Source organism: Xyrauchen texanus, chromosome 8 (genome assembly GCF_025860055.1).
Source record: "Xyrauchen texanus isolate HMW12.3.18 chromosome 8, RBS_HiC_50CHRs, whole genome shotgun sequence".
Classification (NCBI taxonomy): domain Eukaryota; kingdom Metazoa; phylum Chordata; class Actinopteri; order Cypriniformes; family Catostomidae; genus Xyrauchen; species Xyrauchen texanus.
Genome location: NC_068283.1, coordinates 47,710,615 through 47,737,052, shown reverse-complemented (window position 1 = coordinate 47,737,052; position 26,438 = coordinate 47,710,615). Strand labels below are relative to the sequence as shown.

Genomic DNA, 26,438 nt, shown 5'->3' with positions numbered 1-26,438 from the left:
AACATATAACTATTCTCAACGTCTATGCTCCAAATGTAGATTCCCCCAACTTTATATCTCAGATGATCTTACTGTTCACTTACCATTGCAAAGGCTTAGGTTTCCTAGCAGGAGACTTTAATTGTATAATGAATGCTTCTCTAGATAAATCTTCATCTGCAAATGTTTCAAACCCTAAATCATCTAAGGTGCTCAACAATTTATGTTCAGATTCTGGCTTAATAGACGTATGGCGTCAATTAAATCCTAAAGGGAAAGATTATACATTCTATTCTCACCCTCACAATTCGTATTCCAGGCTTGATTATTTATTTCTTCCTTGATTAGTTCAGTCTTGTCATATTGACTCTATCGCCCTATCAGATCATGCAGCAGTACGCTTGCAGATTGACCCTGCATTTAGCATTCCTAGAACCTCAAATTGGAGGTTTAATACATCTCTTTTAAACAATGATCCTTTCTCATCTTTTGTCTCAGATAGTTTGTCTCAGTTTTGGCTGGACAACAGGAATTCTCCTGTGTCTTCTGCCATGATTTGGGATGCGGCCAAGGCCACTTTACGCGGTCACCTTATTTCTTATACCTCCCATCTAAAAAGTGTCAAAGACAGTAATAGAAAAAGTCTTGAAAATGAGGTAACCAGACTGGAACGAATACATAAGCAATTTCCTACTGTTTCGAACTTAAAACTTTTGACGAATGCAAGAATTAAGCTTAATATGGATCATACCTCTCATATTCAGAAGCTTCTGCTCTTCACTAAACAAAAATACTACGAATTTGGCAATAAATCTAGTAGGTTACTAGCATACCAACTAAAAAATCTAAACAATAACCGGTCAATTAATATGATACGAAATATAAATGGTGTCCCTTCGAGAGACCCTTTAACCATAAACGGCACATTCAAGGAATTCTATAAATCCCTATATAGTTCTGAATCAAAAGCGACAGATTCTGACATTGTTGCCTTTTTAAGTAAAGTCACATTACCGTTATGCTCCGAGGAAGACCGTCTTAACTTAAACGCCCCGTTTTCAGTAGAGGAGGTATGGACAGCAATTCAATCTATGCTGAACGGGAAATGTCCCGGTCCAGATTGCTTCCCATTGGAATTTATAAAAAAATTCTGGCCCAATATACATCCGATTCCCATGCCTGTGTTCAATGATATCTGGAAAGGTGAAGTCCCCCCTTCGTGGAGACATGCTTCAATTAGCCTACTTCTAAAAAAAGATAAAAATCCTCTAGATTGCTCATCTTATAGGCCCATTAGCCTTCTTAATGTGGACTATAAAATATTAGTAAAAGTTCTGGCCCGCAGACTGGAATCTATTCTTCCCAAGGTGATAAATCCTGACCAAGCAGGATTTGTGAAATCCAGACATGGTTCAGATAATGTACGCCGTGCTCTTAATGCTATACACCCAAAAAAAGACATCAATGATATTATCCTTGGATGCCGAAAAGGCTTTTGATCGCGTGGAGTGGCCTTTCCTGTTTTTGGTTTTGGAAAAATTTGGACTAAGCTCTAATTTTACTAATGTTATTAAGCTTCTTTATTCAGACTCTATTGCCTCTGTCAACACAAACGGCTTGATGTCCGAAGGTTTTCCAGTGCGAAGAGGTTGCAGACAGGGATGCCCTTTATCACCCTTATTGTTTACATTATTCATTGAACCCTTGGCAGAATCTATCAGGACCAATCCCGATATATCTGGAATTGTAATCAGAGGGAAAAAACACGTCATCTCTCTGTATGCAGATGACGTTCTTTTATATTTAGAGAATTTAAGGACTTCTGCTTCTGCAGTTCTGGATTCCTTAGCTTCGTTCAGTTCAGTGTCGGGCTATAGAGTCAATATCGAAAAGTCTGTTTCTATGTCTTTTAATTACTACGATAAATCCCGTATACAATTTCCTTTTGAGGTTTCTAAAAAAGGCTTTAAATATTTGGGCATTTTCCTCACCCCTGACTTGAATAATTTATTTGAAACAAATGACTCTCCTTTAAATCAAAAAGTTAAAAAAGATTTAGAAAGGTGGACACCTTTACCAATTTCCATCTTGGGAGAGTTAACGTTATTAAGATGAACGTACTTCCTCGTATAAACTATCTCTTTCAGAATCTCCCATGCTATTTAGCTTCCTCGTTCTTTAAATCCTTGAATTATGTCATATCTCGATATATTTGGAGCAATAAGCAACAGAGAGTTGGTTTTTCTAAACTTTGTAAACCAAGGGACCTCAGGGGTCTCTCCTTACCCAATTTCCAGCTTTATTACTGGGCTGCTCAGATCAAAATGATAACAAGCTAGGTTATGAATAGGCAGGATGCTCTATGGATTGACTTTGAAGCTTCATTTTGTCATCCAAGAAGTTTAGACTCCCTGTGCTTTATTAACAGTACAACTCAGATAAACTCTCTCACTGATAATGTGATGGTCTATAACACATTACTGGTTTGGAAGGACGTGAAAAAACATCTGAATATCCCTCCAAATATATCCATTCACTCCCCTTTGGCTTTGAACCCGGACCTTCCCATTCAGATAAGGAGCATTGGGTTGCTGGACTGGAGTTTTAGAGGTTTGTCTGACTTCTCAGGAATGTTTACCTCTGAAACCTTGAGATCATTTGCACAAATTAGAACAGAGTTTGGTATACCCTCCCAAGACTTTTTTAAATATCTTCAAATCCGGCACTTTATAGAGTTGAATTTCGATTCAAATTATCAGAATTGGAAGAAACCATATTGTCAGTTAATTCATTCAAAGGGCTTATTTCCAAATTCTATACCTTACTAGCTTACTCTGATTCCTCAGTTTACGATTCTTTGAAACCACTGTGGGAACGGGACCTAGGAGTTATGTTTAACCCCGAAGATTGGACCAGGATTTGTGATGGTATTTTTCCAAAATGCACCTCAATTTCCATTCATGAACAAAATTTTAAATTCTTTCACAGAATTTATTTTACACCTGTCCGTCTGCATAAAATGTTCCCAGATTATTCCGACCTCTGTTTTAAATGCAGGACTTGTAAGGGCACATTTTTTCATGTATTTTGGTCATGTGTTCATATCCAACCATTTTGGAAAGGGGTTCACTCTGCAATTCAGGAGATAATAGGAAAACATTTTATTTTATCTCCCTCACTTTTTCTGCTGAATGACATTCCTAAAGACCTGCTTGACTCAGGCTTCAATCCTCTGTTTACAACCCTTATATTCCTGGCTAAGAAATGTATACTATTAAAATGGTCTACACCTCAGGTCCCTACTATTTCTAAGTGGATTTCTCAACTTTCAGCCTTTCTTCCTTTGGAGAAACTAACTTATGTCCTCAACCACAAACAGGACAAATTTACGAGTCTTTGGGATCCTCTCCAATCCTTTCTATACAAATTTTGAAATTTTTATTTTGAGAAGGTTTTGGCTTCTCTTGTTTTGACTTGTGTTTTTTTTAAATGGACACATTTGCACAATGTACATTTTATCTAACTTGCAGCGCCTGGGGTTTGTTTGTTTGTTGGCTTGTTTGCCTGTATGTCTTTGTTTTTGATGTTATTATTATTTGAAAATCTTTAATAAAAAAAAATAAAAAAGAGTAATTCTTCAGCCATGCAAGTTAGACAACTCACGTAATTGTTTTACTGAGTGGCGATTGTACTTTCAACTCATTCTGAGATATTTTCAAATTCGCTCAAGGAGCAGACACAAAAATGTGAATATCTACTTCAATGATTAAACCACAGACAGTTCAGATAGTCTAGTTGAATGCACTGGAACATCGCAATGTCATCAATCTAGCTATTAAATAAGGCCATTCAGAAAGAGATAGAGGAACATCACTCGAATCTTTTCCTTACCTCACTGCAAAGAGATTTCTTTGTCCTTGCAGAGGAAATTTCAAATGTCAAACTACTTTCGTGGAGTCTTAGTTTAATTGGAACTTTATTCCTTAAGTGTGTCTGGGTTTCATCAGTTGAGTTCTATTTCTGTGCTCTTTTCATGAGTGCTGAAGGCGGCATTCAGCTTAACTTATAAAGGAGGTAAATACAAGTTTGTTCTTTCTCATGTCATGATAACAAACTTGCACATAATACAGTGCATCCGGAAATTATTCACAGCGCTTCACTTTTTCCACATTTTTTTTATGTTACAGCCTTATTCCAAAATTGATTAAATTCATAATTTTTCTCAAAATTCTACAAACAATACCCCATAATGACAACGTGAAATAAAAAAAAATATATAAAAATAAATAACATGTTCATAATTATTCACAGCCTTTGACTTGACACTCAAAATTGAGCTCAGGTGCATCCTGTTTCCAGTGATCATCCTTGAGATGTTTCTACAACTTTATTGGAGTCCACCTGTGGTAAATTCAGTTGATTGGACATGATTTGGAAAGGCACACACCTGTCTATATAAGGTCCCAAAGTTAAAAGTGCATGCCAGAGCACAAACCAAGCCATGAAGTCCAAGGAATTGTCTGTAGACCTCCGAGACAGGATTGTATCGAGGCACAGATCTGGGGAAGGGTACAGAAAAATCTTGGCAGCATTGAAGGTCCCCATCAGCACTGTGGCCTCCATTATCCGTAAATGGAAGTTTGGAACCACCAGGACTCTTCCTAGAGCTGGCCACCCGGCCAAACTGAGCGATCGGGGGAGAAGGGCCTTTGTCAGGGAGGTGACCAAGAACCCGATGGTAACTGACAGAGCTCCAGCATTTCTCTGTGGAGAGAGGAGAACCTTCCAGAAGAACAACCATTTCTGCAGCACTCCACCAATCAGGCCTGTATGGTAGAGTGGTCAGACAGAAGCCACTCCTCAGTAAAAGGTACATGACAGCCCACCTGGAATTTGCCAAATGCCACCTGAAGGACTCTCAGAACATGAGAAACAAAATTCTCTGGTCTGATGAAACAAAGATTGAACTCTTTGGCCTGAATGGCAAGTGTCATGTCTGGAGGAAATCAGGGTCCGCTCATCACCTGGCCAATACCATCCCTACAGTGAAGCATGGTGGTGGCAGCATCATACTGTGGGGATGTTTTTCAGCGGCAGGAACTGGGAGACTAGTCAGGATCGAGGGAAAGATGAATGTAGCAATGTACAGAGATATCCTTGATGAAAACCTGCTCTAGAGCATTCTAGACATTAGACTGGGGCGAAGGTTCATCTTCTAACAGGACAACGACCCTAAGCACACAGCCAAGATAACAAAGGAGTGGCTACGGGACAACTCTGTGAATGTCTTTGAGTGGCCCAGCCAGAGCCCAGAATTGAACCCGATTGAACATCTCTGGAGAGATCTGAAAATGGCTTTGCACTGACACTCCCCATCCAACCTGATGGAGCTTGAGGGGTCTTGCAAAGAAGAATGGGAGAAACTGCTCAAAAATAGGTGTGCCAAGCTTGTAGCATAATACTCAAAAAGACTTAAGGCTGTAATTGGTGCCAAAGGTGCTTCAACAAAGTATTGAGCAAAGGTTGTGAATACTTGTTTTTTTTATTTTTAATACATTTGCAAAGATTTCTAACAAACTTCTTTCACATTGTCATTATGGGGTATTGTTTGTCGAATTTTGAGGAAAATTATGAATTGAATCCATTTTGGAATAAGGCTGTAACAAAGGCTGAAAAAGTGAAGCGCTATGAATACTTTCCGGATGCACTGTATATACGTCACAGACACTGAACTTTTGTTGTTTTTTGTTCTTTTTCTGGTTCAAAGAAAAGAATGACTGAAGAATGAATGAAAAGAATGATATAATAACAAATAACTCATTTAGATTCGTGCCCGCATTCTCCACAATTATATGTAGGGTATTTGATATGCTAAATTTAGAAGGGAACCATTAAAGTGCTTCTCACACCAATATATGTAAGGGAATTTAGGTTCTTGAAATATGTGAGCTATGAACTAAATTAAACTGTCCTTACTCTACATTATTATGTAATGAAATGTATAATGGAATTAGTTGTGTTCGACAACCATCATAAATTAGGTAAATGACAAATAACTAGATTATTTGTCTGAATAAAATTCTCCACCATTAAAATCGTAATACAACGTCTTGTTGTATCCGCTCACAATTTCTACTATGATTAATTCTCTTATTGGAGTAATATTATTCTCAGGGCTTATTGAAAATAATATCACACATATTTAGGTACAGCTTTGAAGCAAAATCTTTTATAAACAGGCATGAGATTATTTATCAAAATATATCACAGTCACATCATCTTTGAATACAGACAAACTTTAATGCTATTCTAAACATAAATCTAATCTAACACATATACACATGAGACAGGTTTGTGAGAAGAGTGACAGAATGTGAAATAAATGATCAATACATTGAAAATGAAATTTATGGAGTCTGTTGACAATGCTTTAAGAACCATTTATCCTTCTTTGAGTCTATATCGATTTGCTATCAGATTACCCAAAGTATTTAACTAATACACCAGCACTTTGAGCAAAGTGTAGAGATGTACTTGCGTTTCCTTGTGTTCCTTGGACCTCTGTAAGATCGGATATTTATTGTCTGTATGAATGATGAGGATGACTTTGAAGTGAGGCATTCTCATGGAGGATCTGCGACTCTCGTTGGGTTTGTGAACTGCATCCCCAAAGTTGTCCTGCGCCAATCAGAAGTGACTTTTCAGTCACATGGTCAACTGGGCTGTCTTTTCCGACAGTTGATTTTATGGTCCTTTGTTTCGGATTCTTACAGAAACTCCCGCTCAAAAATAGTGCATATTTAATCATGAATTTATATCTTGACAATGGTACAAGAGACATGATATTTGTTGTCATCAGCTTCCTCTATGTAACCAAGCACGTGTTTGCATACTAAATATAACATTCTTTCATGAATATTGTATGTGTAGGAAACAAAACATGAAAATCCCTAGTTACAAATCATACTGGTTTTACAACATCATTGTATTTTATCAAGTTAAACCTTATAGTTACCATTCTTAGTAGAATGAGATGAATCATAAAAGATTAAAGATTATATTTATCAATTTGTCAGTTATAAGTGATTACACATCACTACACACTCTTTAAAGAGGTACATCAGGCTATAATCATTAATTTGTCAGTTATAAATGTTACCACTGTTCAAAGCAATTTTCAGAATTATCCACACTTAGGGCGGTTGAAAGGCTTCTCTCCAGTGTGAATTCTCATGTGTCTCTTTAGATCTGCTATATTTGTGAAACTCTTTCCACACTGAGTGCATGTGTAAGGCCTCTCTCCAGTGTGAATTCTCAGGTGCCTCTTTAGATCTCCTTTTTTTGTGAAACCATTTCCACACTGAAGGCAGGTGAAAGGCCTCTCTCCAGTGTGAATTCTCATGTGTTTGTTAAGGCTTCCTTTTTGTGTGAAACTCTTTCCACACTGAGTGCACGTGAAAACCTGATCCATGGTGTGAAATGTCAGGTGAACCTTAAGTCGCCCTGCTTGTGTGAAATTCTTTCCACACTGAGTGCATGTGTAAGGCTTCTCTCCAGTGTGAATTCTCAGATGAATCTTTAAATCTCCTTTATTTGTGAAACTCTTTCCACACTCAGTGCAGGTGAAAGGCCTCTCTCCAGTGTGAATTCTCATGTGTTTGTTAAGGCTTCCTTTTTGTGTGAAACTCTTTCCACACTCAGTGCAGGTGAAAGGCTTCTCTCCAGTGTGAATTCTCATGTGCCTCCTTAGATCTGCTTTTCTTGCAAAGCTCTTTCCACATTGAGGGCATGTAAAAGACTTCTCTCCAGTGTGGATTTTCATGTGATCCTGAAGGGTTTTCTTTAGAGTAAAACTTTTTCCACATTGAAGGCAGGTGAAAATATAACCCACAGTGTGAATTCTGATGTGATTCTGAAGGTTTTTCTTTCTTGTGAAATTCTTTCCACACTGAGGGCAAGTGAAAGGTTTCTCTCCAGTGTGAATTCTCATGTGCCTCTTTAGATCTCCTTTTTTTGTGAAACTATTTCCACACTGAGGGCATGTGAAAGGTTTCTCTTCAGTGTGAGTTATCATGTGTTCCTTAAGGCTTCCTTTTCTTGTAAAACAATTTCCACACTGATTGCATGTGAAAAGCTTCTCCACGGTGTGAATTCTCAGGTGCCTCTTAAGGTTTCCTTGTTGTGTGAAACTCTTTCCACACTGAGTGCATGTAAAAGGTTTCACTCCAGTGTGAATTCTCATGTGCCTTTGTAGACCTGCATTATCTGTGAAACTCTTTCCACACCGAGTGCATGTGAAAGAATATTTGGCTTTTGTTCTTTGAGTGCTTTTTTGTGAGAAATTTCTTTCACTCTTGAAGCAAATAATAGCTTCTTCATCAGTTGTTGAATTATTAGATTTAGGATGCTGATGGTGTTTCTGATCTATGTCATTTAGTTCTTGACTTTCCTCTTTCACTTCCATCAGGTCTAAAATGAACAGACAAAAGAAATGTGAAACAAAACATACAATTGAACTCCAATTTAATGTCTTTAATGTAATTTCTCTGCTTCTTTTATTTTCCAACTACAACTGAAGCTTTGTTACTTGAATGTTCATTATGAAGAATCAAATATGGACACCAACCTCTTTGTTCCTCAGTATCTTCAATTTTTATTCTACATGGTTTTAGATCACTCATGGCTTCACTGTTGCAATAGTATGTCAGTAGAGTTCAGCTGTTACACTTGGAGTTGTTCCCTCTTTATATGCCGCCTTATTCCTCTTTCTTCACCTGTAGGATGATGGGAATATTCCAAGCATTTATAAGTTAATTCCAAGTTATATGAATATGTGAATTGTGATTGCTGTGTAATTATACATTGTGTTATTTTCAATTGTACTTGATATATATTTGGTATGTGAGTGAAACAATATTTGTTGTATTCTACTCGAGAAATGTCCGATCTGTATGATGTTCTGACTGTTTCTTTGACTATGTTATACAGTAAATAAAAAAGGAGAGGTCTGACTGAAACATACTTTTTTTAGGCTTTAAAAGGTGTTTTAGAAAAGTTAATTTGTGCATTTGAGTTTCAAAGTCATGGTCTTTACTCTTCTACTTTTTTCTCTCCATATTTTAGTAGTTTAATAGTCCTTATATTTTATCTTATTTTTATGGATCCATAAGATGCAATAAAAAGAGAACCGCTGATCCATGCCCATGATTTTACAATCTGTACTTTCAGTTTATAAACCATGCTCAATCATTTTAAACTGCTCCCTTGTTTTAACTAATCGTACCCATGTTTTTTTAAACCGTACCATCAATTTTGCAATCCGTACCCACAGCAATCACACTCCCCTGACTTCCAGTGTTTGTTCACCAAGAGCGGTGCCCAAAACTCACTCGCCAGAGACAGTACCCAGTGCTTGCTATCTGGAGGCGCCTTTGCTCAAAGAAGGTGGCCAGTGTTAAGAGGAAGAGAGGGGTCCCTGCTTTGTTGGTTTTGGAAATTCCAGCGATTGAGGCCCCTCCGCTCTCCATTCCGTTGGTCCAAGTCTCGATGGTCCCAGATTCGGTGGCCTCAGTGGTCCCAGCTTCAGTGGTCCAAGTGTTTCCTGGTTTGGTGCCTATGACTTCTGAGCCCTCGGAGTCCCCGGCCGCCTTGTCCTATGAGCACTCGGAGTCCTAGGCCACCTAGACCATGACCCCCTCCCCTACCCAGCACGGTGAATCGATTAAGAGATTAGTTGGCAGAGATTGGCCACTTTTATTTATATTAAATGGGAGAAACTAGAACGCTCAACCGAAGAGCTCTGAACGGTCAACGGATAGAAGTCCCACCTTGCTGTAAAAAGAGCCAATCACCTTTTAGATACAGACATCACCTGTCAATCAACTCTAGACTAAAGTGGACTGACGAGCCCTGTAACTTTTTCCCTAAGCATCATTTGAATTTTAAACTTTAGACTCCAATTATAAACTTTAACTCACTAAAGCTTGCAGTGCCTCTTCAGAGCAGCTGCCATTGAAATTATTTAACATAAATGATTATATTAGATTAGCAATGTGCGTTAGGGGTGTAAAGATTCACGATTTGGTTCAGTTCACGAGACTGAACTCACAATTCGGTTTGGTTCAGTTCATGATTCTTTAAACTAAACCTAAATTAAGAAAAGTTAAGATTAAAAGTTGTTTTTATTATACTTTAAATACATAAGCAAAATAATTATGTTCCTGAAAAAGATTTAGTTAAAACTACTGTTCTTAAAAGCGTTAAATCCATCAGAGTTGGACAGGGATTATAAATCAGCCTAGAACAGGGCAATGGTGACACCAAATGGAAATATTAGATAATAATTTTGTTTAAAGGAAATACAGAATTACATTAGATACTGTACATATGCTGCTTACACAATGTCACCTATTAAATATATTTAAAATATTTTATAATACTGTCACTGATTACATATAAATATTCTTTTCAAAAATAATAATTCACTGATGAAATCAAATCAGACATGACTTTAGGATTAAATTCCCCCAGAGCTTTATTATACATAACATTCAGCATTTTAAATAGTGGATTAATATAGCATTAATCCTCTGTAAACTTACATTTTCTCTCACGCAGTCAGAGCAGACCACTTTGGTGCATTAAACAGACATTCAATCCCTCACGCTGAAAAGGAGCATCTCTTTCCCGCTCCTGATTTCAGTATCAGTTTTCGCAGTTTCAGCCGAACTCATCTTACAACAGATGTAGATGCTAGTGTGCAACTGTGTCTTAGAGCTCCTTGTCGTCTGCAATGAAGTGATTTTCATTTGCGGTCCTTGTTAGAGCCAGCTGTCCTTTGTCTTTGAAGACTGTAGTTACATCTTTGTATTAAATCTTCAGTTTTTTGGCAATTTCAAGCATTTTATAGCCTTCACTCCTCAAAACAATGATTGACTAATGAGTTTCTAGCAAAAGCTGTTTCTTTTTTGCCATTTTTGACCCAATAGTGACCTTAAGACATGTCAGTCTATTACATATTGTGGCAACTCAAAAACAAACACAAAGACAATGTTCAGCTTCATTTAATGAACCAAACAGCTTTCAACTGTGTTTGATTTAATGGCAAGTGATTGTCTAGTACCAAATGATCAATTTATCATGATTACTCGAGAATAAGGTGTTGGAGTGATGCTGCTGTCTAGAGTTGATCAAAAATTACTTTTTTCAAATAGTGCTGGTGCTGTTTTACATCAGTAATGTCCTGATTGAGGAAATTCCCCACATTTTGAAATTGAAACATGCGTGAATGATAAACATTTTGCTAAATCCTCACAATCCTGCACTATTTATCTAACATTCGTTATTGAGATTTTAATCAGGCTACTTGTTCGGTCGGGCAAGTCAAATTCTGGATGGAGGGCTGACAGACTGGGAGTGAGAGATGATTTGCCGAAGCAACGGTGCAAAACACAAAATTTGAGATCTTAGATGTTATTAAAAGAAGTGTAAAAATATTTCCACCACACTCTAGGTAATTCATGGGAAACTCTGTATGCCTGCGTTATGTAGGCTTAGGACGTTGTGCGTATTAGATAGAACATATGCTAATTTTAATACAAATTAAAAATATATTAATAGAAAATTTCCATTATCTATGTGAATGTTGAAGTCACCATCAATTAAAGCTCCATCTACAGTAACTACTAGATCTGATATAATATAATCTGGTAATAATTTTATAGAAATTTCCAAATTCACCAAGGACACCAGAGTAAGGCCCAGGTGATATAAACTATGATCCGTATTAATTTCCTTTACAATGAGTGATTTAGTAGAAAGAGATCTAATATTTAGTAGCCCTATCTTTATATGATGTTTATCTTCAATTTTTTATGTATTTATTTTTAAAGTTTGACATTAATAGTGGAGGGGTAATGAAGTCCTGGGTTGAGACTGGGATGACATGAGGACGAGTAAATGATGAGAGAATTTACATTTTTGGGTGAAAAATCCCTTTAATTTCTATAAACACATCTTTTATATTATTAATAATAAATATCATAAAATTGTATATGTTTCAAATGCAACATGTAGACATTTGTATTACATTTATCTCACTATATTTCATGTATATTTTCATTTTATGTTCCGTGATTGAAGAACATTTCATTTCCCAGAATGCTCTAATTTACTCAATATATTAAACAATCAACAGATTCATGTTTTGAATAATAACTCATTAATTTATGTCATAAAATGTGTCTCGGACTAATGAAATTGTGTTTCTGTGTTTAACTTCTTTGAATTGAACTTCCTGTGAGTCTAATCCAATTCATTTCTAATTGCAACTGATGAATTGAAAGAGTCAGTTTTGGATTTGGCAGTAATTTATGTTGGTGTTACTCACAGTTTGTCCTCCTGCAGCTCATAGTCCATATCTGTGAACATTATCAGCTCTAATCGTGTGTGTTCAATGTGAATCAGATGTTCAAACTGTCTTCATTCACACACTGAAACAGAAACACACACTCTTCAATACTCATATTTACTCATATACAGATGCTCATCATTACTGACATTATTCACATATTATTATTTTGGCTACAGGCGTTCATCAGATAATAATAAAACAAACAGTTGATGAAGGTTTCTCTCTTACCGCTCGGTCGGTGAGTTGTTAAAGCTCAAAGACGCGTTAACATGTGAACTAATGTTTAATAAAAGTGTTATTTTACGATGAATTGAGATAAATTCATCAGTTTCATCTAAACAACAGCGCGAGTGTCTTCTTTGTGTTTATTGACGGTTGGGAAACCAACTATTGTCTCATTAGCGACACCTGCTGGACTGGAGTGTGCAGCGACAATGTTGTGACCAATATAAACAATATTAATTTCCTAACTACAAACATAAAAAAATAATTTATATAATATAAGAGAGCTTTATAAAATAACCAATGGAATAAAAACATTTTACATGTGATTCTGCATTGCTAGTCTAGCAATACCCATTAATTCTTCTTTTAGCTGATATATTCCTCTGTCCAGTGCCGTTTACACGTTTCAACTAAAAATGTAAAACTTTTGATGTGCTTTGGCTTTAAATGACAAAGGCGTGTTGGGGCCTGAAAACACAAACTTTTGAAAACAGGTTTCAAAGTGCATGTTTTTGAAAACGATCCCGTTATAAATGCGAGTTTGTGAAAATGATGACGTCATGCGCACGCGTATTACGTGTCCGGTCTATCGGCCTGCTCACGAGTACTTCAAAACAACAATGGCGGAAAACAGGGGCCTGTTTCAGAAAGGAGGTTCAACCAACTCTGAGTAAAAACTTGAACTCTGAGTTGACTTACCCTGAGATGGAAAACTCTGAGTTTTCAGTTACAGAACAGCTGAAATTAGTTCGTTCAATCAACTCTAAGTTGACTGACTCTGAGTTAAGCGAGTGCACCACAACTATAAAAAGCCATTAGCAATGGAGCGCAGATATTATGAGTCACCATGGCAGCAGCGGCGAAGGACAGAGAGTTAGCTTGGGAGAAAATAGCTGCTCGAGTCAATGCGTGAGTTTACATTTTAATTACTGTTATAAAGTGTTGGGTGTAATTAATTATTAAGAAATCTAAATACTGTAATTTATTTAAAGGGGTTACTCTTAATTCTTCTGTAATTTAATGTAAAATCTGATGTAATTGCATTAAATGCTGCATAGACTATAAAACAATTCTGTATAAAACAATAGTGGATTTAACAATTTTAAAAGGTATATTTTTAATGTAACCTTCTCCCTCTACACACTTTGGTCAATTCAAGAATAATTCATGCAATTGTAGATTGTTTATTTGAAAGCATTAAAAGTGCAGTTTCTTGTCTCTTCTTGTATTGTTCAAGTGGTTGAGGTTGATATGGGATTTATACAGTAATTAGTAATAAGTAGACCAATACTTTCTAGAGATAGTAATTATTATATTAATCTAATTACACTGTTGAAGATGTCATTTGTAGTTAGTAATTAATAACTATTTTAGAGTACCCAACTGTTAAAATATCCAGGTGAAACTGGAAGAACAGTATGTAATAAACCTTTAATTTTCATGTAGGTGCAATCCTGCAGGCATTAAAAGAACGTGGCAGCAGCTGAAAATGAAATATAAAAACATAATTCAATCAGGTAAGGCTTGAGCATAACATAGGTGTAGGGTACCAGACTTTACAAACATTTGACATATTAAATAACTAAATGGCATCCAGTGTCTAGCAGTGCAGCAGCATTTGTTACATTTGGTCTAAATGTTCATTCTCATTTGACTTCTACTCAGCCAACAGAAAGAAGGCAGAGGCTCGTAAAACAGGGGGAGGACCTGCACCACCACCTCTGACAAATGCAGAAGAGATGGCCCTGAGCCTGAATGCTGGAAGGCCAATGGCTGAGGGAATTCCTGGAGGGACTTCATCAGAGTCAGTCACTCCTGAAGATTGAAGTGCCTTCATAAAATGTAAGAGGTCTATGTGTTATTTTCTATATAGCCTATTGGCGATATTTCCATTTATTTTACTTTGGGTTGGGTTTTTCATTGGTCCCAATAGATTCTGATGGTAATATATGTCTTTTGTAGCCTCCTGTCCCAACAGAACCCCAGGCAGTTGTAAGTAGCCTACTCAATACACCAGAAATTATGACAAATAGTATTATAATATTACTCAACTAAATGCTCATCTTCACAGGATGATGGGGATGAAGAAACAGTTTCTACTGCCACAGAGAGGCCTACAGAGGTAATGTTATTATGTGTCTACACATCAAACAATCTACGGATTTCTTCACATTTTTATGTGGAGTAGCCTATAGAATCTAAGTTTATATCTAAATATAAACTGACATTCTCATCTCTCCCCCCACCCCCCAGAGTGTGGAAGAACAGCAGGAGGAAGGTCCATCGACTTCTGGTGCACAGATGAACACAGTTCAGTGATTTTCAGTAAATGCCACAGTTTAATTATGTAGAATTTGTTTAGAACTACATGATGTAACTCCAATCTACTGTATTTTCAGTTGCCAGTTAAGGAGTTATATAGACTTCATCTTATTAAATTAAAAAAAAAAAAAAAGCAAAGAACTTATATACTTGGATCGCCAGATCCAAAAGGCAGATCTGGAAATCGAGATTCTGAAACTAAAGCTAGAGGTGAGTGTATGGTCACAGGTTAATTCTAGGAAGTATTGAAACTATATTAAAATCTAACTGTTTTTGAATTTGTAGGAAATAAAGAACACCAAATAAATTGTTGTGATTTTGTGTTTATTCATTTCTTTTTTATTTTGTGGTTGGTTGTGGTGGAGGATATCATGTGTGTTAATCTGAGAAGACATTGCGGCATATCCTATCTCAGACTACCCTTCCATCCTGGAAATCTGCAGGGTTGATGGGTCTTCCTCGGGGTCTTGTATTTGTAGGGCAGGGTGTTGCTCCCCTCTAATTATGGCAATATTATGGAGAACAACACATGCCACAATAATGTTGCAGGCCCTTTCAGGAGTTACCCTGAGGTGACGTAGGCACTGGAAACGTGCTTTCAACAGGCCTAAGGTCATCTCCACCCGGGCTTTCGTCCTGCAGTGTGCCACAGTGTTTCTGGGTAAGGGGTAATTAGTGTTGGTCGGCATGGGTAACCCCTATCTCCCAGCAGAAAGCCATCAATCTCTCCTGTAAGAAAGTTCACATTGCTTTAGTGCTGCATAGAAGTGCCCCTGTAAGTGTGTAGTGCATACATTGAAATAAGTGTATAGGACATACATTTACTTACCCCTTTCCAGCCTGTTGCTCAGGGTTGAGTCATGTACAGAGCCGGGCCACTTGGCCTCCACATTTGTGATGATATGTGCAGCATCAGACATGATCTTGACAGTGCAAAGAATGAGACATGTTACAGTATTGTGATGTAGTCTTTGACCATTAGAAACAGTAGGCTGTCAGTGTACCTGCACATTAATACTGTGGATGGACCTCCTGTTGACATAGCTTCATTTTCGGAAGGTGCAATAATGGGAATATGTGTGCCATCAATGCATCCAACCACATTGGGAAATCCTAAAGGGAATTCTAATTATTAGGCTACTTCCAGGGGTCGCAACAAGATGTTCTTAACTGATCGTCATTTATCAGGTTAGCCTCATTTAAACTGATTTCTACACCACTGACCTGCAATCCTGTGAAACTCCTCTTTGATGGCTCTCACGGGTTTGTGCCCAGGAAACAACACAAAAATTCCCAGAAAGCACTTAAGAGCGAGGCACACTTTCCTTACCGCTCTTGTCGTGGAAGATTGCGATGATTTTCTCTAAGTTGAAGAAAACTCTCAGAGTCTTGAGTTCCAGATGCCAAAGTTCAGTTTATTGAGAATCAACAAACATGAGTCCAGTCAGCTGTCTGTCCTGACTCTATCCTCCTAAGTTCTCAGTTATATACCTTTTTGTTATCTCTTTGCCCATTATCTCTGACCAATAGAATAATTACCCTTATCTCTTTCCTTCGCCACCAATATAGTTTATTTCCTCAGCTAATTAAATATTGGTGGCAAATCCCCATCTAATTATTTTTTAAAAACATACATCAACTGGTAACTCCACTTATTTTTGACATATGTCATAGTTCATGGTAAGAGTGCATTAATTTTAGAAACACCTGTGTATGAGAAAAACAGCCATGTCCCCTTCACATACCTTTTACCTTTGCCCTACATTTCAGTATACCCTCATAATGAGGCGGCCTTGTTTTGTTCATACACAGTATCATTTAATTAATGAAAGAAAATACAAGCTTCAATGATTCTCAACTCATCAAGGCAAAACACCATGCCAGAAAACATATCATATAAGAGATATCTAACTTATTAAAAGTATTTCTGTAAGAAGTGCATCCTGTGTTTTAATGAGACACACCATATATTTTAGAGATACGTGTTGGCATAAAGGAAATACATCAAGAATATATGTCAAAATACTACTAATTAACAGAAACAGCAAAACACCAGCTGCAAGAATACAAGACACCATTCATATAATAACTGATTAAAAAAGTACATCCTGTATTTCAAGGTTGTATACCATTCTTTGTGTTTTCTGCAGCATCAACACTTTTAGTAACCTCATATGCTCTCTCCTGGCTCACACAAAGGCCTAGAAACTCATATAAGTATTTTGATATATAAAACACACTAGAAGATTTTGAAAAATATACAATATACTCCCTCCTCTGAGACTTAAAAAGTCTCACACTCTTTTCCTTAAACCAGAGTGCAGTCACACAAGCCAGCCAATCCCATACCAACTTGCAGCCAAAAGTGGCTACACCAGTCCTTTATCCAATGCTGTCTATATGGGGCTGCACTCTGCAGGACCTGGGACCAAACATCTCCCCCACACTTGACCAAGAAGGAGTAAAGATCCCAGTCCAGTAGCTACCACTGTTCCTGGGGAGTGGATGACAAAAATCAAACTTATTTGTAATAAGCATGTGCATGCAAATGTAAAGCCTTGCGTGATGTAGAGTACAATTGATTATCCATTAAATAGAAGATATATATATGTTTAACAAAACACTAGTAAAAAGTACCATAGTAATATTTATCCTTCGTTGCCAGAGGAACTCACAGACAATTCCGGTAGCCTGAGCGCTATCTGGTGGTGTGTTGGAGCAGACAGCGGGTTTTTAAACCACCAGTTGAGTCTATTTGCTCTTGCAGCCAAGCACTGAGGTGCTCGTCGCTCCTGTCTTCACATGTCGCTCTTGTATGTCTTCTCTTAGCAATTACTTCACAACTGTATTTTCTTGAACAAAATCATCATCAATACTACTTCTACTTGATTAATTATATTGTAATATAAACTTTGTTAACGTAAGTAATGGGTTATATTGAAAGTAATAGGGGAACATGTCAAAAATAACAAACAAAAAACCCTCTAACTCCTTTCTTGAGATGCTATGTATTCTGTTATGTAAAATGAAAGTATAATAATCATGCTATCTCCCTTACTATCAAAAACATGAGAAAAGTGTTCAAAAATAAATTTCCCTCAAATTTCAGTGTTGTTTCTTGATTGCTTCTTAGTAAATTTCATCAAGCTCATCCAATCCAGGCCCAACAGTGCAATATCTAGTTTCCACCCCTAGGGCTGGTGCTATCATTGAGACCGTTACCATCTGCTTTGCTACTGTTCTGACCATTAGTGATCTGATAATTGGTATGACACAGCAAAACAGCAATGCTGAATAGGGCCAGTCCTACAGCTATTATTATCCCTAACTTTATTAGTGCTGATTTCCATGAGCCAAACAGATCCTCAAACCATTTGCCAAACATCTGATCTCTTCCTGCATTAGATGTAACTTCCTTCCTGAGGTCATGCAGTTTTTTCATTGCCTGTGTAAAAGCTCCTTCTGGGGATGTATTATTCGGTATGTATGTACAGCAATCTGCTCGAACATAACACATACTCCTCCTTTATCTGCCAATAACCAATTTAGTGCTTGACGATTTTGCCATGCCATTTTACTAGTTGCCGCTAATTGGGTTCCTAATGCCTCCAATGCCTCATCAGTATGGTTTATAAACCTTTGTTGATTATAGTAAATATAATTAATCCATTCTACATTTTTGCTGGCTGTTACCCATACAAATATTGACTCAAAGCCTGATTTAATTTCATTCCTAGCTTTAAATTGTTGTGGTATTCCCTTGGTTGACCAATTGCATCTAAATAAACATCCGGATCTGGGGAGTACGCTCTTTTCACCCTTGCCTGTTGTTTTACAAGAGGATTTGGTGCAGTTTGGATTTCAGAGAGATCCCACTCTACCATAGTTACCTCTTGTAGTAACCTGACTCTAGTGCACAGCCCTTTCCAGTTTTTAGGTAGAGAGGTTTTCAACTGACCTCCCCACATAACCAAAAGTAGTCCGCTATGGTTTCTGTTTGTTCCTGATGAATCTTTATCGAAGGAGATACTAAGGTTTGATTTTCACATCCTGTAAGGCAATGACCCGCCACTACACCTAAACATCCTGGGGTTATATTTGCAGTAAAGTTCTGTCCTAATGTTGCTGTTGCATAACGTGGTCCCCCAAATCTGATTACATTATCGTTGAAAAACATTTCTTCGTCTAAATGCCATATTACTGCGCAATTGCCCTTAAACTGTCCTACATTATTTTGTCCCTTGGTCCTGTTAAAGCATTCATATTCCAGTTGTTGATTAATCGTAAATGATGATGGACTTTCTCTATTCTTATTATCCACGCGTACATCTAATTTCCTACATTCATCTCCCCATCTTAGCAGCTTACTATACTTTTCATATTCTGGGTGACCTAGGAAAGCCAAACATTCCGCTGGGCAGAACACTGTTCTTCCTTTAATTCCACAATTTTTGGCATAATACTTGGCGCAGTGTCTGTAATCATACTGATTCGGAACTACTGTCAACTTCTTCAACGGTGAGGGTGAGCACATTACACAATTTGTCATGTCTGCCTGCTTAACCGTATATTTAGCCCATTTATACCAGTCGTTTTGATTTGCATGTTGTAATAATTCTTCTACTCCTGCTGTCTCAATAGGTTCCGAATCATATATTAAATCTGATGGCCTTGTTTTGCCTTGGTCAGCTGCACTTGGCTTACTATCTGGTTGGTGTTGTGTCGAGCGATTATTAATTAATTTTTTGTCTTTCTTTGTGTCATCTTTGCTTAATGCACCAGAGGCTCTCTTCTGTCTGATTAATTGTTTTGTGACGTCTTGTTCCTGCTCATTGTTGGAAAAGGGACATAAGGTCTGATGTGTTGATTGTGTTGAGATCGTCATACCATGGTCGCTCTGACGGTCCTTCACCGGGTGAGCCTGGGTCTTCTTGTGCTGCTTCCCGGTAGGCCCTGTATTGGGGAAATACCTGTCCCAGATATATCATCAATATCATTATCCACAGTACCTCCTTCATCCCCCAGCCTTTCCTCTGCCGCTGACAAGAGGTCATCCCACGGATGCCTCGATTGGTCTGCTCCATCTTCTTCAATTGTTTCTGTATTTGGTACAGCAAGGCGAGTACTTTCTTCCTGTCTTTCTCTTTCTTCACCTTCCTGTTCCTGTTCTTCTGCGTCATGTACTTCCGTTTCTCCTTCTGTGCTGTCCTGCTCCACTGTGGCACGTCCTTCAATTTCTGCCTCTTCCACAGTGTGCTCGTCCCCTACGTTCGGTTGTCGTTCTTCTTCTTCTTCGTCACTCTCTTCAACGTCTCTATCTGGTACTTGTGGGTCTTCTTCAACCTCGTGGGCTTGGTCCTCTTCTTGCTGCACCGCTGCTTCCTCTGCTTCAGGTTCCTGATTTTGTGGAAGGTTTCTCCTGCGTACTTTAGTGCAGTGATTCAAATGATACCATGTATTACTTCCTCTTACCTTCACTGCCGTTGGGGTCGCCTGTATCACTTCATAAGGTCCTTCCCGCCGTGGCTCATTCCACCTCCGTCTAAACACCCTCAGGTACACAAGATCTCCAGGCGTAATTGAACAAGGTTCATTCTCTTCCTGCCTAGGATTTCTTCTTTGTTCCTGCAAACAGATTTTTCCATGTATTGCCGTCAATTGTCTCATATATGCTTTCAATTCCATTTCTAGTTGTTCCAATGATGGACCCTCATAGGGTCCTCTTAGATAAGGCACTGGCATAGGTCGTCCTGTCAACATTTCATGCGGGGTTAGATTAGTAATCCTATTTGTTTGCATGCGGTATTTCATTAATGCCAGTGGAAGCGCATCAACCCAATTAAGTCTTGTTTCTTGGCAGATTTTCACTATTTTTGCCTTGATGTTTCCATTTACTCTCTCTACCATCCCCTGAGACTGCGGATGGTAGACGCATCCTAGTCGTTGTTTTATTCGCAGCTGCTGTATTACCGTTTTTAACGCTCTCTGAATAAATGCTGATCCATTGTCTGAGCTAATTTGCGACGGTATTCCAAATCTCGGGATAACTTCTCTTGTCAGAAATTTAATCACTGTTTGTGCTCCCTGATCGGCTGAGGGTACTGCTTCTACCCACCTACTGAATCTGTCTATTATTACTAACATGTACCTTTTCCCTCTGACTGATCTTATCATATCTACATAGTCCATTACTAGGTGTTTGAATGGGCCCTCTGGTGCTGGAATGTGTCCCAATGGAGCGGTTGTACCCTTCCTAACATTATGTTTTTGACAAATTTCACAGTTAGTTAAAAACTCATCTACTGTGGCCTGTAAGTATGGTGACCAGTAACCCTGTTGTTTTATCTTCCTCACCACCTCACCTCTTGCACAGTGATCAAATCCATGTGCATCAGAAATTAGCATGTTTAGAAGTGCTACTGGAGCCAATATCTGTCCCTCATGTGACCTCCATATTCCATTTACATCCCTTGTTGCCCCCTCTGCTGCCATTGTGCTAGTTCAGGCTGACCAGCTTGAAGCTGTATTCGAGCTACGTCTGCTAGGCTTGGCTGGACCTGTAATATCACTTGCGGTGCTATTATTGCAACCTTACATCCTGACGCTTCTCTGGCCTGTTCATCCGCAGCATTGTTTCCTTTAATAACAAAATCATTGCCTTTTTTGTGTGCCTGGCACTTCACGATAGCCAACCTTTTTGGACTCAGCATTGCCGAAATTAATCTGATTATTTGGTCTTTATGCTGAATCGGTGTTCCATCACTCTTTTGAAACCTCTCTGCTTCCACACTGCACCAAACAGATGACACACTCCATGAGCATAAGCAGAATCTGTATATATATTTGCTCTTTGATCTTTCGCAAGCAGACAGGCTTTGGTCAGTGCTTTCAATTCTGCCAATTGTGCCGAGCATGGCTGTTCGCAATGCTGAACCACAACAGGCACAAAAGAATCTCCCTGCTTTCTTACCACAGCAAACCCAGCATGATTTCCTAAATAGTCCCTAAAACAAGATCCATCGACAAAGTACTCTACTTCAGCCTCAATCATAGGCGTTGATTCCAGGTCAGGCCTCAATCGTGTAAATGCTAATGAATTTGCCACACAATCGTGCGGTGTGCCCTCGTCCTCCAAGGGAATGTAGTTTGCTGGGTTTACAGTGGTACATCTTTTTATAGTTACATCTGGGTAGGTTAGCAGTGTTGAATATGCTAAACACCTTGCCGGTGTTAGTACAAATTTCCCACTCTCTATTAACTCTATTATCTTATGGTGAGTGTAAATCACTACCGGGTATCCCATAGTTATTGTAGAGGCTTTCTCATACGCAAAGTAAACTGCAGCCAATCCCTGATAGCATGGCGGATATCCTTGAGCTACGCTGTCCAGTTTCGTGCTATAATATGCTATTGGTTGTTTTCGTCTCCCACTGCACGACTCCTGCATCAGTACTGCTGATGCATAACCACTTTTTCTGTCTGCTATATACAAATGAAATGGCTTGGTGTAATCCGGACTTGCTAGTGCAGGTGCTGTTTGCAGTTCCTTTTTAGTGTTTCAAATGCTACCAGTGCATCTGCACCCCAGGTTAACCTACTTCTAAGGTTTTGCTGTCCTGTCTGCTTCATTAGTTCTCTCAGGGGTTTGTTTTCATAGCGTAGTCTTCTATCCAATCTGAACTAAATCCTGTCATACCTAAAAAGGTCATCATTTGCCCCACTGTTTGTGGTTGTGGAGCTTTACTTATGCCTTCCAATTGGCTTGGTGATATTGCTTTAGTCTGATGTGCAATGATCCGTCCCAGATACTCCACCTGGGGTAAACAGTATTGTAGCTTATCGTTTGATACCTTATGACCCCCTTCAGCTAGTTTAGTAAGGACCTTAATACTATCCTGATGGCACTGCTCCAGTGTTGGTGAGCAGATCAATAAGTCATCTACATACTGGATCAATGTGCTGTCCATTCTTAGATCTTCTAAGTCTGTTTTTAATACCTGATTAAACACATGAGGTGAGTGCTTAAATCCTTGTGGCAAACGTGTGTACGTGAACTGTTTACCTTGATAGGTGAATGCAAAGAGTTGTCTGCTTTCTTCTGCTAAGGGAATACTGAAAAAGGCAGAACACAAGTCAATCACAGTGAAATAATTTGCAGCAGGGGAACATTGGTCAGCAGAGTATGCGGATTGGGTACTTCTGCAGGCCAATCCTCTACTACCTCATTAACTGCCCTTAAATCATGTACTAATCGCCATTTTGTCTTATTTGCCTTTGCTACTGGTAATATAGGTGTATTACAACAACTTGATGTTTCTACTAGCACTCCTGCTTTAAGCAACCCTTCAATTGTACTTTCAATCCCTAATATTGCCTCAGGCTTAATTGGGTACTGCTTTTTTCGTGGAGGTTGGGTTCCTGGTTTTACCCTTATTTGGACTGGATTTGCTGACAGTACTAACCCTACATCAGTGTCATGGCGTGACCACAGTTTTTCTGGCACCATCTTTTCCATTTCTGCCATCAGTTCTACCATTTTTGAGCCTAGTTTTTCTGCAGGCTGAGATAACTACTACCTTAGGCGTTCCTATCATTCGGGTGGCACATATGATCTTTAGAAATGTTTTATCTGATGATTCCATGATAAGATGATTCTCTGTTTCTTTCCAATGTATCCTCTCTGCTTTCTTCATCATTTGTCCTAAGTCTTTTTGTTCCCTTCCTTTGCTCACATAAATTGTTACATGTGGAACAGAGTCCGGTATCTGAAACCATTTGTCTAAAAAGTCATTGTTTTCTACCTTGAGAGCTGCTCCCTCCTCTCCAATTACTATGTATTCTGACGTCAAGGTAATTTCTTGCTGTTTTGTTTCATTCAGCCATTTTTCCTCCAATTCTGGTTTTCTTGTTTCATCGTACATTAATGTACAATGATGCTCTGCTCCAGGCACATTTGGATCCCTTAACTGTGCCCTAATATATTTTCCCCATTTGTCTATTGTGTCGCCCACTGCTTTTCCTAGATTTCCCAGCCAATATACGTTTGCTTGTGGATATTGAGGTTCAGGTGATTTTGTCATGGTCATTTGTTTTACCCCTCTGTTGTCAATGTAGATTCCTTCTGGAGTGCACCATATTTGTAGATTCATTTTGCATATAGCGTCTCTTCCCAATAAGTTCACTGGTGTATTCTCTGATATTAAGATTGGGATGTTTACTGCTTTTCCTTTTACTTCTATGTTTACTGGAGCCGTCATTGGAATCAATTGCGTTTGTCCCGAGAATCCTACTGTCTTCACATATTTTCCAGACCGGGAGGTGAGAGGCGTAACTTGGACTTATACACGTAAAGGTGGCTCCAGTATCTATCATAACAGGTGTTACTTTTCCCTCTATCTTAACCTTCATTATTGGTTCTTGATCAGCATCAGTTGATATCATTGGAAGCTGACCCCTCCCCGTAGGATTCTCTGGGCAGCCCTAGTAACCTTGTGGTGGTCCACGCCATGGATTGACGGGACCTGGGGCCTGCTGCTGCTGCTGCTGCTGCTGCTGGTGGGGGTCCTGTTGCCAGTTGTTGGTGTCTGCCTGGTGTGCTTGTGGCCAGGGGTTCATGGGACAGTCTCTCTTCGGTGTCCCACTCTGTTACACCCCCAACATACATTTGTTGGGCCATTATTATAGTTCTGTCGTCCTTGTCCTCTTCCTCTTCCCCTTGATACTGTCGATTCCATCTTCTATTCATTTGATCGGGGAACTGATATATTACAGTCGGCATAGGCTGTTGCATCGCCTGACTCTGCATGGGTATCTGGTCCGGAACACTTGGCCCAGGAGCCATTGGTGCTACCTGGATTGTTGGTACAGGTTGATACATGGGCACAGGTGATACGCCAGGTACCAGAGGTGCAGCCATTCCACTTGAAGTTATTTGAGCCTGTGCACTGCTTGGAGTTGGTGATGCTGTATTTACTGGTGCCATTACGGAGGTTGATGCGTCTTTTCCTTTTACTGCTGCTTGAATTTTCTTCCTGTTTCCTGTTAGTTCCTCCAGCTGCAATTGTTCTAGTTTCTTACGTATGTCCTTCTCCTGCTGTCTTAGTTTTTCTTCACTCCGTCTGTGTTGTTCCACTGCATGTACTACATGGGCACAGAACTCTTTCTGTGTCTTGGTAGTTAACCCCACCACGTCTTCCAGCTTGTCCTTTACTGGTGTAGGCATAGCCTCTATTATGGCCGTTCGAACACTGCTGTCATCCAGGGATCCTTTTCTGGATCTTTTTCCATTTCCAGCTTCCATCTCTTTAGCTCTCGTTCGATATAGGCTTTCGGGTTTTCAGTTGCTCCCAGTGGCTCTCCTTTTATTGATTTTGGGTCTAGGTTGGTGGGAAATTCTTCTCTTAGGGCCTTCCAGATGTTATTTCGGCATCTGCTGAATGGTATCTCATCATATTCTGTGGTATCTGCTGCATTTCCCACTTTGGCTTTTTCGAGTATTTCCGCCATTTTGCCTCCTCCAATGCATCTTGCAAGCAGTGCTTTAATATCTCCCAGGGCCAGTTGAGTTCCTACTGCTCGCTCCTCAACATCTCTAATCCATCTTCCTGCTCCTTCATAGATGTCAGGAAGAGCTGCCAGTAGTCCTTCGAGATCATGATTGGCCCATGGCACATAGCAGTCATACTGTCCCTTCATCATAATGGGACACTGTGCTGCCATCTTGTTATGTAGTCCACTTGGTTTTTCCATTTCATCTTGCCACGCTTCATTATCCCCTCCATCAGACTCGCATCAGTTCTGACCATTCGTCCTGACGTTCTCTGCCATGCTTGTGTAGTCCCTTCTGGCACGCTTTCAATGTAAAGCCGTCCTGTGACTTGCTTCATCTTCCCTTTTGTCCGATGTCTCAGGGTGTTTATATCTGGAGCAACATGCTCCTTTCTTCTTGTTGACCTTCTCGTATTTTTCAGCATTTCTTCCTCCTTCCTCATGGAGTTCAATAGTTCTAGTGACTTGGCCCTGATGTTGGTCACCTCTTTCCTCATTCGCCGCTGTTTTTCTGCACTTCTTTTCACTTTCAATGGTATTGTTATGTCGTCATCTGTCTCAAGGTCTATTAGATCGTCCTCCTCAGATGTATTTTCTTGCTCTTGTTTTCCTTGTTCTTCGTCCTGCAGCTCTGCGTACCTTTTTATTCCTTCCAGTATTGCTTCCTGGCATTGTTTGCTTATCTCTTCCCTCATTCTCTGTTGACCTGACATTTCTGGGCGGATTTCTCGATCTGATCCTTCTGGCTCTTCCCACATCGGGGTCCTTGAACCCTTCATGCTGTCTTGTTCTGGTCCTATTGCTCCTTCATCACTACAGATGCTTCTCAGATCGGCTGTTGGGTATAAATTTGCTGGCTTTTCTTTTTGCTCTACTGGCACTTTCTCATTGACTTCTATTTCTCCGGCCATGCGTACTTCTCCTTTAAACTCTATCATGGGCATTTGCAAAT

General features: G+C 39.1%; 1 protein-coding gene and 1 long non-coding RNA gene across 9 annotated transcripts in view; one reads left to right on the top strand and one right to left on the bottom strand.

Annotated features, from left to right (window-relative positions):
* LOC127647141 (gastrula zinc finger protein XlCGF57.1-like) overlaps window positions 1-12,761 on the bottom strand; it is a 121,713-nt gene extending 108,952 nt beyond the window's left edge. For 3 of the 8 annotated variants that reach the window (XR_007971004.1, XM_052131209.1, XM_052131208.1), the window contains exons 1-3: window positions 12,620-12,761; window positions 12,368-12,470; window positions 8,606-8,753 (exon numbers count right to left, since the gene is read on the bottom strand). Coding sequence is in view for 2 of the 8 variants with exons in the window: in XM_052131209.1 (XP_051987169.1) it covers window positions 8,606-8,660 (55 nt within the window). In the remaining 6 variants the exon portion in view is untranslated. The remainder of the gene's footprint in view (window positions 1-8,605; window positions 8,754-12,367; window positions 12,471-12,619) is intronic. The other 5 variants (XR_007971012.1, XR_007971008.1, XR_007971009.1 and 2 more) reach the window with 2 other exon arrangements.
* A 451-nt stretch (window positions 12,762-13,212) lies between these two features.
* On the top strand, window positions 13,213-15,234 carry LOC127648424 (uncharacterized). The gene is made up of 6 exons (XR_007971167.1): window positions 13,213-13,525; window positions 14,063-14,133; window positions 14,282-14,458; window positions 14,579-14,608; window positions 14,688-14,738; window positions 14,870-15,234. It is a non-coding gene; the product is annotated as an uncharacterized LOC127648424 (long non-coding RNA).
* The last annotated feature ends 11,204 nt before the right edge of the window (window positions 15,235-26,438 follow it).